Source organism: Octopus bimaculoides, chromosome 6 (genome assembly GCF_046866305.1).
Source record: "Octopus bimaculoides isolate indiv1 chromosome 6, ASM4686630v1, whole genome shotgun sequence".
Classification (NCBI taxonomy): domain Eukaryota; kingdom Metazoa; phylum Mollusca; class Cephalopoda; order Octopoda; family Octopodidae; genus Octopus; species Octopus bimaculoides.
Window position 1 is genome coordinate 110,195,927 of NC_142933.1, and position 20,000 is coordinate 110,215,926.

The window sequence follows — 20,000 nt, forward strand, 5'->3', positions numbered from 1 at the left end:
CAGCATGGCCTCAGTCAAGTAAAATATTGAAGATAAAGGATCTTGTGTTCTGTTTGTAGAACTGGGCCCCAAACCTGGTTTAACCACTGATGCTCGCGTCTTTCTTGGGTATGTGCAACTGAAATTGGGGTACATCTAGTAGACCCCTAAGTCTTTTAGGCCATCAAATATGGTAAATAAAAGCTTTTTGAGTAGAAATGGGGAGGGGAGGAGTTCTATTGCTTTCAGTTGACCCTCCCCACCTCTTGCCCCCTCAACATCTACTCCACAGAAACAGGAATGGTCCTTCAAAATGAGCTTCCTCATAGTTTCCATCAAGCAAATTTCAATCACAAGATTTTAAATATTAAAAGAAAACCTTTGTTTCTATTCCGTAAAACCTCCCTTTCTCTCTCCTCTCTCTCGCTTTCTCCCTCCCTCCCTCCCTCCCTCCTTCTCTTACCACCCCCACATTATTTTTGGCACAAAAATGTGGTTTGAGTAAAGACAAAAAACGCTTATTCTTTAAAGACCTGAATCTTTCTCTCTTACATGGGGGGGGGTCCCCCACACACCTCTTCTCTCTCTCTCTCTCACCTGAGTACATGTCCCATCTCCAGGTGGTGGGTATGGTAAAGGGAGGAGGGAATAATCTTAACAACCCCCCCACACAACTCCTAAAGTCACAAGACTCAGCCTACCAGTGGAGCCAGTCACTGAAGGAAAAAGCAGAATGAAGAAGGGACAACCAGCCAACCATCTGGCCACCCAACCAGCCAGCCAGCCAACCAGCCAGCTGTACACACAGAACCATTCTCTCTCTCTCCCCCTCTCTCTCTCTCCCCCTCTCTCTCTCCCCCTCTCTCTCTCTCTCCCTCTCTCTCTCTCCCTCTCTCTCTCTCCCTCTCTCTCTCTCTCCCCCTCTCTCTCTCCCCCTCTCTCTCTCTCCCCCTCTCTCTCTCCCCCCCTCTCTCTCTCCCCCTCTCTCGTCTCATAGGCAAAGAATGTCCTTCAAAATTACACTCTAGCTCTAATAACCATTTAGATTACAGCAGCTGGAAAGGGGTATTGGACACCCTGTCCCACAAATAGATGGATACACACACACACACAAACACAAACACACACACATACACACACACCACACAACTAAAATCACTTCCACCATCACAACCAACACACCAATCAATACAACCTTCACCACCACCACCACCTTTGCTACCATCACCACCTCCACCACCTCTGCCACCATTACCACAACAAACTACTGACAGAGCCTCTACATGATCACTTGACCTGCTAGCTAGAAATAGTAGCCAAATCTCCCTCATATTACAGCCTCTGTCTTAAAAGGCAGAAAGAAACAATGGATAATGCGATTGTGGATAGACATAGTTTGTAAAATAAAGAATATGACAGGATGGCCACAGATGGACTGACTATCTTCAGAGATCAGAGTCACCCTGGCACAGAACAGCAACAACAGTAGGAAGCTCCTACTTGGTCACTCAATGTGACAGAAATAGCAGCCAAATCTCCCTTAAATCACAGCCTACTACCTTAAATAAGGAAAGGACACAGAAAGTCCTAAAGAGGTATGATGGGCATGGGTGGAATGCACATGATCACATGACTGATCACAATTAAACAACAACACCATTAGCTTTACTGATATCCTTCCATTGAAGCATAAACGCGAATTTAGGAATCATATTTTCCCCCATTACATAACTGGTACTTTATTTTGTTGTTCAACCTCAGACGAAAATGAGAACACTGGAAGGATTTCAACTCAGAATATAAAGAAATCTAACTAAATACCACAAGGTATCTAAGTTTGTTCTCCCTCACATCTTGCCCTTTTGTTTCTCCCCCACCCCCCGCCCTGAACTCACCTGTTGCAATCATAGTTTGCTAGTCACCAACCAGGTAACTCTCACTAGTTTGCTCCCATCAGGGCCAGACAGAAGCTAAACAAGCTACAACTTAGGGACCAACAATCCACAGGAACCCAACAATACTGAAATAGTTTTAAATTACCTTTTTTACACAGAACATCTTTGTTTAAGACAGGTTCTCAAAGTTGGCACTACCGCTCCCCAGTGGGCATTGAGAGGGTCCAGGTGGCCGTTGGTGCCTAAGGGGGCAACAGGGAAGGGGCAGTAGAGAAAGAAGAGGCGTTGAGAGGAAGGCAGTGGATTAGGGGACGCTATGAATTTATTATAATATTATTATAGTATTGTGTGGAGGCGCAATGGCCCAGTGGTTAGAGTAGCGGACTCGCGGTCATAGGATTGCGGTTTTGATTCCCAGACTGGGCGTTGTGAGTGTTTATTGAGCGAAAACACCTAAAGCTCCACGAGGCTCCAGCAGGGGATGGTGGCGAACCCTGCTGTACTCTTCCACCACAACTTTCTCTCACTCTTACTTCCTGTTTCTGTTGTGCCTGTAATTCAAAGGGTCAGCCTTGTCACACTGTGTCACGCTGAATATCCTCGAGAACTACGTTAAGGGTATATGTGTCTGTGGAGTGTTCAGCCACTTGCACGTTAATTGCATGAGCAGGCTGTTCCGTTGATCAGATCAACTGGAACCCTCGACGTCGTAAGCGACGGAGTGCCAACAACAACATAGTATTGTATACAAATTATATGATATTAAATATCAAATGATTCATAGTATATATATAAATTAGTAAAATATAAAATATTTATTTTTACATAAAAACAGGGGTGGGAGCGCTGGGGGTATTATGCGGCCCAAGAAGTTTGAGGACCTCTGGTTTAAAAGCTTTATAAAAGCTTAGAGCTTCATCAAGTCTGTCTAGCTTCCACTCACACATTTGCTGATTTTTGATCACACTCAATCACATATTTACCTCAAACCCTCATCAGAAAAAAAAAACTACAATAACCAACACACACACACACACAATCAATATATGTGCAAAGAATTATAGCAGTGTTCAATAATCTATAGCAACTTCCACAATCAATAAAATATGTTACAAAATTTTCAGTACTCATCTTATGTTGCCACCCAAACTCCTGTCTCATGGTTAATTTTCATGTAATCAATATCAACAACAGACAATAATATAGTGAAGAAGCATCTAGGTTGGTGCTTGACCAGCTGCAATGCATTAGTCATAATTCTCTCTCTCTCTCTCTCAACTCTTAATCATTCTTTAATCTTTCTGTTCTCGTATTTCTGTTGAAATACTTTGCTGTTCATAATTTACATTATTTATATTTGACGGATATTTGTCCTCATCTTGTTTGTTGTTAATACAACGTTTCGGCTGATATACCCTCCAGCCTTCATCAGGTGTCTTGGGGAAATTTCGAACCTGGGGTCTCATTCCTAAGGTATTTTTCAATGTCGCCGCCGCCGCCGCCGCCGCCGCCGCCGCCGCCGTCGCCGTCGCCGTCGCCGCCGTCGCCGTCGTCGTCGTCGTCGTCGTCGTCGTCGTCATCATCATCATCATCATCATCATCATCATCATCATCATCATCATCATCATCATCATTATTCAGGTCATTGCCTGGAATCGAACTCGGAATCTTGGAGTTAGTAGCCCACACTCTTAACCCCAAGAAAAATACCTTAGGAATGAGACCCCAGGTTTGAAATTTCCCCAAGACACCTGATGAAGGCTGGAGGGTATATCAGCTGAAATGTGTTAACAATAAATATGATGAGGACAAATATCCGTCAAATGTAAATAATGTAAATAGTGTACATAATTCCTCATCTCTTAAATATAGAACTGTACTTTGCTGCTATTCTTTTACATGTTTCAGCCTTGAGGCTGTGGCTATGCTGGAGCACTGCCATTTCAATTAACTTTGAAAATAATAAAGTATTTAGTGAAATAACTTTGTCATTACTAAAGGGGTGACTGGAATATAAATTAGAATGGAATTTTGATGGAAGGTTTTAAATTTGTGTTACTTTAAAAGGGCAATTTTGTATCATAGAACAAAAACGTGGTCTCAGGTGGACTTGGAACCAAAATGGTTCATATAAGGCAAAAATGATTTCCTCTTTCATTCAGTTGACCGACATCACTTTTCCCTTATAAAATCTTTTCCATATTCCAGCTGAGTGGGGGAGAGGGGGAGGCATGTGGCTCAGTGGTTAGGGCATTCGGTTCACAATTGTTAGGTCATGAGTTCAATTCCCGGTGGCACATTGTGGCCTTGAGCAAGACACTTTATTTTACGTTGCTCCAGTCCACTGAGCTGGCAAAAATGAGTAGTACCTGTAATTCCAAGGAGCCGGCCTTGTCACATTCTGTGTCACACAGGAATCTCCCCGAGAACAACGCTAAGGGTGCACATGTCTGTGGAGCGCTCAGCCACTTGCACCGTTAATTTCACGAGGAAGCTGGAATACTCGTTGTTGTAACTGATGGAGTGTCAGTGCATGTGTGTATGAGTGTGTGTGTATGAGTGTGTGTGTATGAGTGTGTGTGTGAGAGAGAGAGAGAGAGAGAGAGCGACAGAGAGAGAGAGAGACAGAGAGAGAGAGCGACAGAGAGAAGCAAGATAGCAAATGACCTCCTCATAGCCTACCTTGCCACTGTTTTTACGCTTTGCAGGAATTTTGGATTTTTTCCCTTTGCCAGCTGCTGCATTTAGATCCATTTTCAGTTGATGTTTGGAAAGTGTGGTCTGTGAGGGAGAACAGTTATTGGAACCAGCTGATGTTGAAGGCTTGGATGGTGCCAGTATAAAATGCTCAGGCAATGAACTCAACTGTACTCCAGCTGGGCTGTTGATATTTTTGGCATCCATAAGAAGCGGTGCATGTGGCTCTTCATCACTCTTAGCAACCTGCAAAAGCAGAACAAGGAAAGTTGTCTTATTATTGGTTGTTTCGTCTTTATTGTCTACTCTACAGGCTTAGCTGTGTGGTAAGAAGTTTGCTTCCCAATTACATGGTTCCGGGTTCAGTTCCACTGCGTGGCACCTTGGGCAAATGTTTTCCACAATAACCTCAGGCTGACCAAGCCTAGTGAGTGGATTTGGTAGATGGAAACAGAAAGAAGCCCATCTCATTTGTGTGTGTGTGTGTGTGTGTGTGTGTGTGTTTTTGTGTGTGTGTGTGTGTGTGTTTGTGCATGCGTCTTTGTTTCTGTGCTAGACCCCCAACACCACCACCACTTGACAACAATATTGATGTTTGCATCCTCATAACTTAGAGGTTCAGCAGAAGAGACTGATAGAATAAGTACCAGGTTTAAAAGAAAAAGTCCTGGTGTCGATTCATTCAACTAAAATTCTTCAAGGCGGTGCCCCAGTCTAATAACTCAAACAAGTAAAAGATAAAAGAATCAGGATTTTAAGAAATGGTATTCTAATCAAATCCCTTAGCTTTCACCCTTCATTATTTGTCAATAATTCTAATTTGGTAAATGCCATGAAAGGAATTTCTCAAAGACCCACATTAACATCTTCACTTTGAATCCTGATGGAATTTCAACACTTTTATTGCAAGCATGTATTTATATTGCTTTCAAATTCTGATACAAGGCCAGCAATTTTGGGGAAAGGAATAAGTTGATTACATAGACTCCAGTATGCAACTGGTACTTGTTTTCTTGACCCTGAAAGGATGAAAAGCAAAGTCGACCTTGGCAGAGTTTGAACTCAGAACGTAATGACAGACGAAATGTCGCTAGGAATTTTGCCCAGCATACTAATGATTCTGCAGTGGAAGCATATAACAACAACAACAACAACAATAATAATAATAACAACAATAACAATAATAATAATATTGATTTCAAATTTTGGCACAAGGCCAGCAATTTCAAGGGAGGAGGAGTAAGTTAAATCGACCTCAATACACAACTGGTACCTATTTTATCAATCCAACAGGATGAAAGTCAAGCTTGGTGGAATTCGAACTCAGGACTAAAGGACAGACAACACGTTGTTCAGCATTTCATCTGGTGTGCTAATGATTCTGCTTAGCTGACCACCTATGAAGCTAGCAGGGCTCCGCTGGATGCGTAATGTCAGTGTGCACGCACGACAGAATGTAAATGATTTAAGAAGAAAACTGGGTCCAAGAGGCATCAGATGTTGTGCGCAAGAGAGAAGCCTGTGCTGGTTTGGTTATGTGATGTGTATGGATGAGGACAGCTGTGTAAAGAAGTGCCAAGCTCTAACTGTGGAGGGTATCTGTTGAAAGGGTAGATCCAGGATGACGTGATGAGAAAGGATCTTCGGATGAAATGACAAGGGACCAGGAGACATGGCAATTTGCTGGTCTTGATAAGATGTGTGAAACTAAGTAGAATCGCTGTCTTCCATGCATACAGGTTTGTCCTTTCAAGTGGTGGTGCCACTTAAAAAGCACCTAGCACACTGTTAAGCAGTTGGCATTGGGAAGGGCATCCAGCCATAGAAACCATTGAAACAGTTGGAGTCTGGACAGCTCCTTGCTAGCCAGCTCCATGTCAAACCGTCCAACCCATGCTAACATAGAAAGCAGGCATTAAACGATGATGATGATGATGAATGATGTATGAAAGTCAACCAGTCATCTTTCATCATCATCATCATTTAATGTCTTCGAAAGACTGGATGGTTTGATAGGATCCAACAAGCTAGAGGACTGCGTTGAAATCGAATGTCTGCTTTGACATGGTTTCTACAGTTGGACGTCCTTTCTGATGCCAACCAATTTACAGAGTGGAATGGGTGCTTTTTCCATGACAGCAGCACAACTCAGAGGTTGCCAAATGAAAATGTCGCAACTCTGTAAGATATCAATGATCTTCACCATATGAGTGTGGCTAAATAAGAGCTAAGCATCCAGCAGCAGCAGCAGCAGCAGAATCTGGCCCAAGTTTGAATTCCTGATTTGAAATATTTCGTTTCACTGCGCTTTTGAAAGTGTTCAGTAATTGACTGCAAGGGAGATAATTACTTGACAGCAGGGGAAATAATTACTTACCATCAAGGGAGATAATTTTCATGTCTTAAACAAGAAACAAAATTGATGTTCGCGAGGCCCAGTGTTTCAAAATATAACTTACAGAATTTCATAATGTACACGTGAAATAGTCAAATGAGTAAAGTATTATGACTACTTGCTCATGGATAGCCGGTTAAAATTTGTATTTCATGACATTTTAAAGCAGAACATGTTCTTCTACATTATCAGAGTCCAGTTAAACTGTCACGACATTAAGTTTCTGGAGAAATGTTAGAATTAAAAATACTTTTGCCTTTGCAAAGCTAATTCATTATATTGGAGCATGAGGAGATTAATAAGTGTTATATTCCTATAATTTAGCCAATCTTGAAGAATAAAAAAAGCAAACTTACAACATAGCCATTGGATTTCTGTAGTTCAAACTTTCCAACATGAACTGAAGCTAGAAAAGAAAAGAAAATGAACCATTATTATAAATATAAAAGATAACAACGATGTTATAGGGAACAGCAGAAGGGGTCAGCGTTCCTGGCTGTAAGCCAGGAATTCAGGTTTAATTAGTCACTGAGATACAAAGGGCTGAAGGATTGTTGGTTTACTCAAATTTAGCCATTTCCAGCCCATCATAGATCAAGGTAATGTTGAGTGGAAGACCCAAAGAAGACTTAATAAGATAAAAGTTAAAAACCACTAAAGATTAAAGATTAAACACAAATGGGAAGACAGTATGACTAATAAATTATTTGTCTATTATCATCATCATCATCATTTAACATCTGTTTTCCATACAGGCATGGGTTGGACAGTTTGACAGGATCTGGTTGGTAGGTGCTAGGACTGCATTGAGCTCCAGTATTAACTTTGAAATGGTTTCCACAGCTGGATGCTCTTCCTAACACCAACCACTCTACAGTGTGGACTGGGGTGTTATTTGCAGGACATCAGCAGCATTGATGTTTTCATACAACTTAGAAGACTCTGCACACTGAAAGAAGCAAGTTTATGCTTAGAGATGAGAGAAGGGACCAGAGCAGAACAGGTTCCTTTGCAGTAGAGGAGCCACGTGGCTGCTCCCACTTTAGAAGTAAGAGTTGGAGTATTGGGGTGGAGTAGGGGAGATATTGAAATGGCAGTGATGAGATGTCAGGGTGGATCCTCAAAGTATGAGGTGAGTGGAAGTGAGTGGGGACAGAGAAACCCAAGAGTGTGGGTGGATGGAGATTGCAAGAGTGTATGGAAGGGTGAGGGATGAGGAATGGTTGCGGGGAGGGGTGAGTATTATGAATGAAGAACAAGTGTTGAGGGATAAGAAGTGGGGAAGGTTGGGGAGGGGAGATGACAATTGTAGAGATAGGGTAGGGTTGAAGGGTGAATGTAGGGGACAGTGAATAAGGGGTGGGGGAGATCAATGATGCAGGGGGGGGGGCTTAAGTGGGGCAGATGATACAGTAATGTTAAAGTTAGCAGGAGAGAGAGAAAGAGAGAGAGAGAGAGAGAGAAAGAGAGAAAGAGATAGAGAGAGAGAGAGAGAGAGAAAGAGAGAGAGAAAGAGAGAGAGAGAGGGAATGTGTTAGATTTTGATGCTGGGACAAATTTAGGTGTTTCTGAGCAAAGAAGTACCAGAATGTGTTTATGAGGGTGGGGTGGAGGACAAGAAGTAATTTTGTAGAAAATGAGTAAAACTCTTAATTAATGATTAGAATTTAATTGCTGCAGTGAAAGACATAAAAGACAAAGGTTTAAGCTACCATTCTACCATCCCAGTGCATACACACACACACACACACACACTAATGTATTGTATGTATTAAGGCAGCGAGTTGGCAGAATTGTTGGCACCCCAGGCAAAATGATGGAGCAGACAGGTGCAAAGCTATGCAATGCCATTGAACGGATTCTCTGGTGATCCCAAAGAATTGACAAAATAGGGGCCATTTGTTGTTAGTAAAAGTTTCTGCTATTCACAACACTGCCCTAGGGTGAGTCTTTCAAAAAATGAGAGAAAGAGCAGCTTGTCACACATCATCATCATCACTATCATCTTCACCATCACTATCATCTTCACCATCACAACTATCATCATCATCACTATCATCTTCATCATCACCACCATCATCATCATCATCACTATCATCTTCACCATCACCATCATTATTACCCTCACTCAACATCAATGATAACAACCGCGAAGACACATCAAAACGTCTTTGGTAATTTCAGCATCTGTTTGGTGCCAGAACTGAAAGTTACAACATATACAAACAGTTCTCAACCATTTTTTTGTTCTTGGACCCATTTTCATTTCAATTTCACTCAGTTGGGCCCACAGATCAATTCGATGTTTTAAGAATCCTATTATACCTTTAGAATGAAATATTAGGAATTGCTTTTGAAAAATTGTTTAAATATTTTGTGGATTGTCAAAGTATAACCACACAAATTTATTGCACATAATTTTCAACAACAAAATCTAATGTGCCCCCCCCCCATCCCCGCCAAGGTCATATGAACCCCCAAGAGTTATATGGAACCCCAAGAATTATTTATATGGACCCTGGTTGAGAACCACTGACGTAAACAATGCGATGAAAGACAGGAAAAAAAATATAATATATAATGATTAGAGAGAGAGGGCTGGAAGAAATAAAGAGAGAGAGAGAAAGTGAGGGAGAGGGGGAAATGTGGGAAAGGAAAGCTAATAAATACAAGCCGTGTGTGCCAGTCTACCTGGCAGTCGTCACCTCAGTGGCTTCATTCAAGTTTGACTCAATCTAATTAATTACGCTGATAACTCTTCTGTTGAAGTCGATTAATGAACAAAATACAGCGCAGTTAGTATTGTTGTAGTTATTTATTTATATTAGACTCAGACCACAACATACACACACCATACACACACACACACACGTACAAATGGAGTCTCTTTGCAGTCGTTCTACATGCTAGAAACGACAAGCAAATCTCTCAAAATCACATCACAGCGTCTGGGTATATAGGATGCAGCAGAAAAACCACCCATGATTTACACAGCCATTGCTGTGGCACGAGTAAAGTTAGGGCAAGGATAATGGCATCTTACTGTAGCTAATGTTTTACCATTTCTTAAAATGTCATTATGGTTTTTTTTAAACTTCTATATAAAATGTGTTTACTGTAAAAATGCTCATCAAGAATGGTGAATCGGTGCTGTTTTTTGCCATAATCTGTATTTGAATACCATTGATCATAGACTTGTTCAGCATCTGAAGATCAAAGGCCAAGATGCAACAACAACAACAAGAATAACATCAGAATGTCTACATGTTGACTGATTTCCTAGAAATAACAGCCTGATCTCCGTCAAGCCATTAATTGTCAGCATTTTAAAGACCAGAAAGGTAGTGAACTGGTTATTTGATTACAGGTGGATCAGTCTGTCTTGTCTCAGATGACCTGGGGTTAAACACTGACAACACTAAACAACAAACTCTTCAGACAAACAAATATCTTAAATGTTTGTTGTTTAGTACTGTCAGTAAAAAAAGTGTATATAAGTGTGTGTGTGTGTGTGTATATATGTGTATATATATATATATATATATATATATATATATATATATATATATATGCACAGTAATATATGTGTGTATTTATGTGTATATGTGCATATATATATATATACACACACACACACAGAGTAATATATGTGTGTGTGTGTGTGTGGATACACACACACACATGGTAATGTGAGCTGACAATGCATTATCAATAAGACATGGACTGGGTGTATACATTCATGCACATTAGCTGGGTGAAGCTGAATTTATATGTATATATATATATATATATTTATTGTAGTAGTAGTAGTAGTAGTAGTAGTAGTAGTAGTAGTAGTAGTAGTAGCAGCAGCAGTAGTAGTAGTAGGTCACAGCTGCAGACAATAGCTGCAACTTTTGCCAGGCAACCAACCAACCTGTTGATTTCAAGAAATGAAGTGTGTGTGTGTGTGTGAGGGGGGGGGACTAGCCGGGAATGCAAAATGGTAAAAGAAAACCAGTTAATGTTAACCTGACATAAGAACTGTTTTTTTTTTTTTTTTTAAGGAAGTTAAAAAAAAAAAAGGTTTATTTCAAAATAGGATTTTTTAGAGAAAGCTCCCTACCCATCACCGCCATCCCTTTAGCCTTCGACTGACAAAAAAAAAAAAATATCCTGAAGGCGGAGGATGTGAGAACTGCCTTCTTGAAAATATGATTTAAGGAGATGTCTTTAGTGAAGACTTCCTTTAACCTTGCCAGAAAACTATTGTCGTCTTCTCTCTCTCTTTCTCTTTCAATCATCACAACCACTTCCTAGGTAATGTGTGTGTGTGTGTGTGTGTGTGTGTGTGTGTGTGTGTGTGTGTGTGTGTGTGTGTGTGTGTGTGTGTGTGTGTGTGTGTGTGTGTGTGTGTGTGTGTGTGTGTGTGTGTGTGTGTGTGTGTGTGTGTTTGTGTGTGTGTGTGTGTGTGTGTGTATAAAGGCAGCAAGCTGGCAGAATTGCTAGCATGCCAGGCGGAATGCTTAGCAGTAATTCCTCTGCCATTACATTCTGAGCTCAAATTCCGCTGAGGTTGACTTTGCCTTTCATCTTTTTGGGGTCGATTAAATAAGTACCAGTTATGCACTGGGGTTGATGTAATTGACTTAGTCCCTTTGTCTGTCTTTGTCTGTCCCCTCTATGTTTAGCCCCTTGTGGGCAATAAAGAATTAAATATATATCATCATCATCATCATTTTACCATGCTGGCATGGGTTGGACAGTTTGACCAGGGCTGGCAAGGCTGGAAGGCTACACCAGACTCCCGTCTGTTTTGGTATGGTTTCTATGGTTGGATGCCCTTCATAATGCCAACCAGTCCAAGAGTGTATTAGGTGCTTTTACGTGCCACCGGCATGGGTACCATTTGTGCAACACCAGTATCTGCCACAACTGCGGTTTTACTTGGTCTGATGGGTCTTCTTCTCAAGCATGGCATAATGCCAAATGGACTCAGTCATTGCCTCCATCAGGTCCAACACTCAAAGCCTAGCATTTGTGGTAAGAAGTTAGCCCCACCCCTTCCTTTGTTATTCCAGGAACTACTATTGTCTTCAGTAAAAGACATACTTTCTTTTCCCCCAGAAAGTGGAAAAACTAATGCAAGGAAATCCTTTAGTGTGAGATTTAGCATTTAATAATATTCACTTTCATTTAGTATTTAAACTCTCCTATGTAGTAAAACTACAAAGATACCCTTATGTGCTAAAAATCACTTGTGAAGTAAAACTACAAAAAATCTTTTATGTGGTAGAACTCTCCTATGAAGTAAAACTACAAAAAAACTCTTATGTGGTAGAAATTTCCTATGAAGTAAAACTACAAAAAATCCCTTATGTGGTAGAACTCTCCTATGTAGTAAAACTATAAAATATATTGTGAATGTTTCATTTCATTTTGTTTTTCTAGATAGATTTCAAGTCAAGTTTCCCATTTTAATGTTAAAAGTTTTTTTTCTTTTTTCTCTTCTGTTAATTACAAAAAAATCATTAGTTTTTATAGCACCATTGCCAAAAACAAATCCGGCAATGTTTTTTGTTTTTTTTTCATTATTCACTAGTTTTCAGCAAGATATACTTTTGTTCACAAATTAATTGTTTATATATATATATTTATTTATATAAAGGCATTACTATACATGAATGCCTCACGCTATGAGGGACTCGAGGCATTCATGTATAGTAATGCCCTTGTATAAATAAATATATTTTGGGGAATAAATGATTTTTCCCTTATGAAGTTTTTTCACGCTAGCTACTTGATACATTCTTGTAAAAGATTTTATCCTATAATTGAATTAATTATATATATATATCAACTAATATATACTATAATCTCATCATCATCGTATATATATATATGATCAGCCATTATTATGATTGACCGTTGACTGGACACTATTCAATTCTTTTTCTCCGTGTTTTTCTCCTTGTCTCCGTATTCTTTCTGTTGAAGAGTGTAGCTCGAAACGTCAAAGACTTTCCGTATTCCCGAGCGTCATACTAATACATCCTTTTGTTATTTACACCACCTGTCCTCGTCTGTTGTTGTTTTTTCATATATTCTCCCATATATATATGTATATATATATATATATATATCATCATATATATATATATATATATATATTTACTTGTCTCAGTTCTTGAGCTGCAACCATACTAGGGCAATGCCTTGAAGGATTCTAGTTGATCATATTGATCCAGCACTTACTTTCAAGTCTAATACTTATCTTAGCAAACTCTATTTGTTGAAGTGCTAAGTTATGAAGCATGAACACACACATACACACAGTATAATGAGCTTTCATACAGTTTGCATCAACCAGTTTCACTCAAAGAGTTTTGGTCACCCTGAGCTTAAAGAAGACACTTACCCAACAGCCCTCTATTCTTTCACAGTCTCCATAGTTTCTTTCTGCTCTGGCAGCTGAAATCAGGTTTTCTGTGCTATTTTTGCAGATACAGTCTCGACATCTATTAATATCAGTCCTCTCCACCCTACTCCTCCCATGGAAGGAATAACCTATCAACACTGTTTCCGGGATGTAATGACCTATACATGGACATTGTCTTTTTCTGGCTTTATGGCTTATGTCTCTTAAGGAGTAGGGGCCGAAACCAGACGTGGTTCCTCCTGATGATGTCTTCAGCTAACTGGATCCTAATCCACCAAGGGAAGGTATGTCGGAAGAAAGTAATTCAACAACGCAGGTTGATGAACCGTAACACGTGTGGCCAGAACCTCCTGGAAAATAACCATAGTGAGGGGCATTCCACAATTGAATTAGAACAGTCACAAACAGTGAAAGAAGACATGCACCCAACACCAGAGCTGAAGACACCTCCGAAAGGAGGGGCCCCGCCACGTCAAAACGGTAGAGGAGTAGGGGCCGAAACCGGACGTGGTTCCCCCTGATGATGTCTTGAGCTAACTGGATCCTAATCCACCAAGGGAAGGTATGTCGGAAGAAAGTAATTCAACAACGCAGGTTGATAAACCGTAAGACGTGTGGCCAGAACCTCCTGGAGAATAACCATAGCGAGGGACATTCCACAGTTGAATTAGAACAGTCACAAACAGTGAAAGAAGACATGCACCCAACACCAGAGCTGAAGACACCTCCGAAAGGGGGGGGGCACCACGTCAAAACGGTAGACGTAGTAGTAGTAGTAGTAGTATCAAGAGGGTTGTGAGCACTTGAAAGACTGCTGAAAACTTGTGGTCACCTTATCCTAAGGTTACAGGTAGTAACCCTACAGGTAGTAATCCTACAGGTAGTAACCCTACAGGTAGTAACCTTAATACCCACATAAATCCTACCAAGAACAAGACCAAACCTGAGCCAAACCAAAGTAATAATAATAATAGAGACATTGTATTTAAAAGAAAGCAAGCTAAGCTGTTTATAATTCTACATGAACCCCCCCACACACACACACACACATATTCACATCATGTTGATACTAATGAAATATTAGCACCAAATGAAATAGGTTAAATTCCACTCCACAGATACAATGCTCGTGAGGATAAAATGCTGGAATAATGTTGGACATGTCAAAATTCATTGCAACTCTTGAAGCAGCCACTATGATGTGCTGCAAGGCAAGGTAAGTTGCTCTCCTTGCTCAAGCCTGCTTTTCTGAAGGTATGTGTCACTCCTACCCTTCTAATCAAGATAAAATGGTTTATAATTGAATATATATATAACCATTATGTATATAACTATTACATATGTATAACCATTAATATATATATATATATATATATATATATATAGCTATTATGTAATATAGCTATTATGTAATTTACTTCATATTTATTTCAATACCACCCACATATACACAGGTATATATATATATGTATATATATATATATATATATATATATATATATATATATATTACACACACAAAATATATTTGTAGAGTCATGCCTTAAGGCATTTTAAAAGCAATTCACAATATTTAATGTAATTAATACAATTCATTAAACATATTTTCTCTTATATAAAGAAAGAACACAAATAGGTTAAGGTTTCACTACAGCTGTTTCGGACATGTTTTTTTTTTTTTATGAATAATACGATTACATCCTGAAAAAAGAAAAACTATTTTCTCCGGATGAATTAAAATTTAAAATTTGGCTCAGAGACAAAAATATGCAAATTGACTTTTTATTAGTTGCCAAAAAGACAGGGTCAATCCACATTCCACAACTTGGTAATTTTTTTTCTCTGAACCAAAGTTTAAATTTTAATTCGCCTGAAGAAAACATTTTTTTTTTTTTGCCATAATGTAATCATATTATTCATCAATAAAAAACATGTGTGAAACAGCTGTAGTGAAGCCTTAACCAATTTCTGTTCTTTCTTTATGTAAATACCACACCTGAAACCTTCCCTATGTTGGATCTGGAACTCAGAGTGGATCGTGAAACTGGATGCTAGTGTGTATGGGTATATAATTTCATGTACACATATGTCTATGTAGATGTGTTTATGTACATGTATACATAAGTGTTTGGACATGTCTGTATATGTGTGGGTATGTGCAAGCATTTGTACACAGTATATACACAGATGGGTGGATCTCAACCTTTACTGGGTGTCCTTAATATTAAAATACCTTGAATCAAATGAATCTAATAAATTATTAATTGTATATATAACATATCTAAAGCCAGTGCTCCAGGATGGCCATAGTCAAATGACTGAAACAAGCAAAAGATAAAAAATAAGTATATTTCTTAGGAAGTCAAAAGTTATGGCCAGTTATAGAGCGACCATTGGTTTCACACCTATAAAATGCCTTGTGCCTAAATTAGAAACATCATCATCATCATCATCATTATTATTATTATTACCATTATTGAGTGAGAGAGAGCAACTTATGCCATCAAAGTGACACTGGGGTAAAATATACAAAACCCAGTATGCCCATCATGACTACCCATCTGATAAGGGTACACCAGACACATGCATCATCATCATCATCATCATCATCATCATCATTATTGTTAGTTATGGCGTCTAGCTGGTAGAATCATTAGAACGCTGGACAAAATGCTCAGCGGTATTTCGCCAATCCCAATGTTCTGAGTTCAAATTCCTCCAAATGACTTTGCTTTTCATCCTTTTAGGGTTGATAAATTAAGTACCAGTGAAACACGGGTTGATATGATCAACTAGTTCGTTCCCCCCAAAAATGGCTGCCCTTGTAGCAAAATTTGAAACCATCATTATTAATATTATTATTATTATCATAATTATTATCATTATCATTATTATTATCATAATTATTATTATTATCATTGTCATTATTATTGTCATTATTATTAATAATGCAGGGAGCTGGCAGAATCGTTAGCATGTGAGACAAAATACTTAGCAGCATTTTGTCCATCTTTATGTTCCAAGTTCAAACTCTACCAAGTTCCAACTTTGTCTTTCATCCTTTTGGGGGATCAATAAAATAAAGTACCAATCATGTACTGGGGGTCAATGAAAATTGCTGGCCTTGTGCTAAAATTTTAAATTATTATGAGTTTGAGGAGGACTGAAATATTGCCAGTATTTCTTCTTCTTCTTCAAGTGCTACTACGACCACCACCACCACTACCACCACCATTCTTCTTTATTCCTTTCTTTTTGTTCTCTTCATTTTCCATTGAGAAGGTCATGACGTTACTTCTGCAGGTGAGAGGTGTCAACTGTCCCAAGCAGCCAATAATGGATTCAATACAAATTGAAACCTTAACCACAACAGAGGAAGTGGGGGGATGGGGGAGGGTCTATATTGATTACTAGAAACAAGCTGTAATAAGGCGGTGGTGGTGGTGGGTTAGGGTTAGGGTGGTGGTGAACCTTAGGTCAGACCAGACTTGGTGAAAGCATCCCATTTATGACCATACCATCTATTTTAGGGGTCAGTGTGACTACATAGAGATTCCAATGTCATTTCCTTGGAAAATGTAGTTGTTATTTCTAGCACGTCAAGCAACCAGGTAGAGGTTTCGTATTTGTAGTGATGGGAAGTCAGAAAGAGACAGAAGAGGAAGAAATAAAACAGCACTGAATCAAGTTGTTTGCTGTCTGATAAATATTGATCTGTATTGGTGAAATATCTTCTGGTGGTGGTGTGTAACAGATGCTAACAGCTTCACCCAGGATTTTATTTGTGCACACACACACACACACACACACACAAATATACAGACACATACACATTTACAAACACATACACACACACAAACACACATACAGACATGGGAAAGGAGGACATAGACTACATGCAAACAGACACACACACATTTACAATGGTGCATCTGTGCATGCATATGTGTGTGTGTGTGTGCATGTGTGTGTGTGTGTGTGTCCATGTGTGTGTGTCCATGTGTGCATGTGTGTCTGTGTGCATGTGTACGTGCGTGTGTGTGTGTGTGTGTGTGTGCATATGTGTGCATGCATGTATGTATGTGTGTGTGTGTGCATGTGTGTGTGTGTGTGCACGCACAAATAAAAGTTATGTCTGCAGCTCTCTTTTTTTTTCTTGTGTTCTTTCATTGCTTTTAGTCATTGAACTGTGGCCATGCTGGGGCACCACTACCTTTCAGGTCCATTTAACCAATTAACATTGATCCCAGCAGTTTCTCTAACCCCCCACACACACACGCACACACACAACCAGACCCTGGCATGACATGCAGGTGTGACTGTGTGGTTAAGAAGCTTACTTTCCAACCTCATGGCTTGGAGTTCAGTCCCACTGCACGGCACTTTGGGCAAAGCTTCTTCTTCTATAGCCCTAGGCTGACCAAACCCTTCTGAGCAGATACAATACACAGAAACTTAAACTCTTTATCATTCAGATTACTCTGACAAATGTAAAGCTTCTTTTGTCGCATTCATCATCATCATCATCATCATTTAACGTCCGTTTTCCATACTGGCATGGGTTAGACAGTTCGACTGGGGTCTGGGAAGCCAGGAGGCTGCACCAGGCTCCAGTCTGATCTGGCAGTGTTTCCATAGCTGGATGCCCTTCCTAACGTCAACCACTCTGAGTGTGTAGTGGGTGCGTTTTACATGCCACCAGCACAGGGGCCAGAGGAGCTGGCATCGACCATGATCAGATGGTGCTTTTTATGTGCCACCAGCACGGAAGCCACTCGAAGTGGCACTGGCATCAGCCACATTCAGATGGTGCTTTCTACGTGCTACCGGCACAGGGGTCACAACTACAATTTCCATTTGATTTGATTTTGATATTGCTGTTGATGTATTTGACTCAATAGGTCTCCTCAAACACGGCATGTTGCCCTGCGATCCAAGGTACTTTTGAGTCGGCTGGTTATGTGACTGACACTGGTGTAGGTTACAGCTGTGGACTCATTTTATTTGCTGTCCCTACGATCCAAGGATTAATCATGCATTATCTCGTAGCTTTCAGATGTTCAAGACGTGATTCTTTATTCTTAGAATGACATTGTAGGATATGTGCAAGAGGCCAAAGCTGGCCAATTTGAACATAAAACTAGAATATTTGGGACGGATATGGTTGGTTGGTTTAAATGCTAAAAGCTTAAAGAAGCCTACCATATAAATATATATTCTTTTATTTTTTTAGATATATGCATTCGTGTGTGTATGTGTGTGTGTGTGTGTGTGTGCGTACGACCTCATAAACAATATAACGCTTGAATATCAATATAATATGAAGCATATAATTTGGTTGCACACACACACACACACACACACACACACACACACACACACCTCATTCTCGTTTACTCGTTTAATTGTTTCAATCATTTGACTGCGGCCATGCTGGAGCACCGCCTTTAGTCGAGAAAATCGACCCCAGGGCTTATTCTTTGTAAGCCTAGTACTTATTCAATCGGTCTCTTTTTGCCGAGCCGCTAAGTTACGGGGACATAAACACACCAGCATCGTTTGTCAAGCGACGGTGGGGGGACAAACACAGACACACACACACACACACACACACACACATACATATAGACATACATATATACGACGGGCTTCTTTCAGTTTCCGTCTACCAAATCCACTCCCAAGTCTTTTGGTCGGCCCGAGGCTATAGTAGAAGACACTTGCCCAAGGTGCCACGCAGTGGGACTGAACCCAGAACCATGTGCTAGCCACTCCTAAAGGCAATGTTCCAGTATGGCCGCAGTCAAATGACTGAACCACTAAAAGAATAAAAGAACATATATTTATGTGTGTGTGTGTGTGTGTGTGTGTGTGTGTGTGTGTGTGTAGATGCGTGTGCGCACACACACAAAATGTATTGATGTGTATTTAAAGGGAGGAGCAAGCAACCGACCGACCAGCCAGCCAGCCAGCCAGCCTCCCAGCTAACTAAACCTTCTCCCCGCCACCGTCCATTCCCCCCGCCACCGTCCATTCCCCCCGCCCCCCAATCATCCAGTAGCCGAAAAAGAAGCCCTGCCTGCCTTGTCTGTCCGTCAGTCCGCCTGCCTTGTCAGTCCGTCCGTCTGCTCAACCCAAACATCAACATGTCGCTGCCTGCCACTCACAGAAAATGATAAACATATTTTCCACTGCCAATAAAGACCAGCTTTTATCTTCTTCCTTTTATCAGAGTTGCCAACCAAGCAACCTCCTCCTCCTCTCCTCACCACTTCTTTTTTTCTCTCTCTCTCTCTCTCTCTCTCTCTCTTTCTCATAAATATATTTTCTCTGACCTTCTCTCTCCCTCTCTAGTTGCTACCTGCCTCCCCTCACTCTCATTTCTCATCCTCTCTATGGCGCTCTCACTCACCCTCTCAATCTCTCCTCCTCCTCCACCACTTCTCTCTTTTTGTCTCTCTCTCTCTCTCTCACTCTCTCTACTCATAAATATATTCTCCCTGACCTTCTCTCACACTCTTTACTAGCTACCTGGCCTCCCCTCACTCTCATTTCTTATCCTCTCTCTCTCTCTCCTCCCACCACCTGCTATCAACTTCTGCCTCTCTTTCTCACT

The 20,000-nt window shown here is 40.3% G+C and overlaps 1 protein-coding gene across 20 annotated transcripts in view; it reads right to left on the reverse strand.

The window, feature by feature from the left end:
* The window catches only part of LOC106879617 (uncharacterized), a 253,865-nt gene that overhangs the window by 46,526 nt on the left and 187,339 nt on the right, over positions 1–20,000 (reverse strand). For 15 of the 20 annotated variants that reach the window (XM_089354430.1, XM_089354423.1, XM_089354422.1 and 12 more), the window contains 2 exons: positions 7,323–7,372; positions 4,557–4,817 (listed from right to left, as the gene is read on the reverse strand). In XM_089354430.1, the coding sequence (XP_089210556.1) occupies positions 4,557–4,817; positions 7,323–7,372 (311 nt within the window). The remainder of the gene's footprint in view (positions 1–4,556; positions 4,818–7,322; positions 7,373–20,000) is intronic. The other 5 variants (XM_089354433.1, XM_089354431.1, XM_089354426.1 and 2 more) reach the window with 1 other exon arrangement.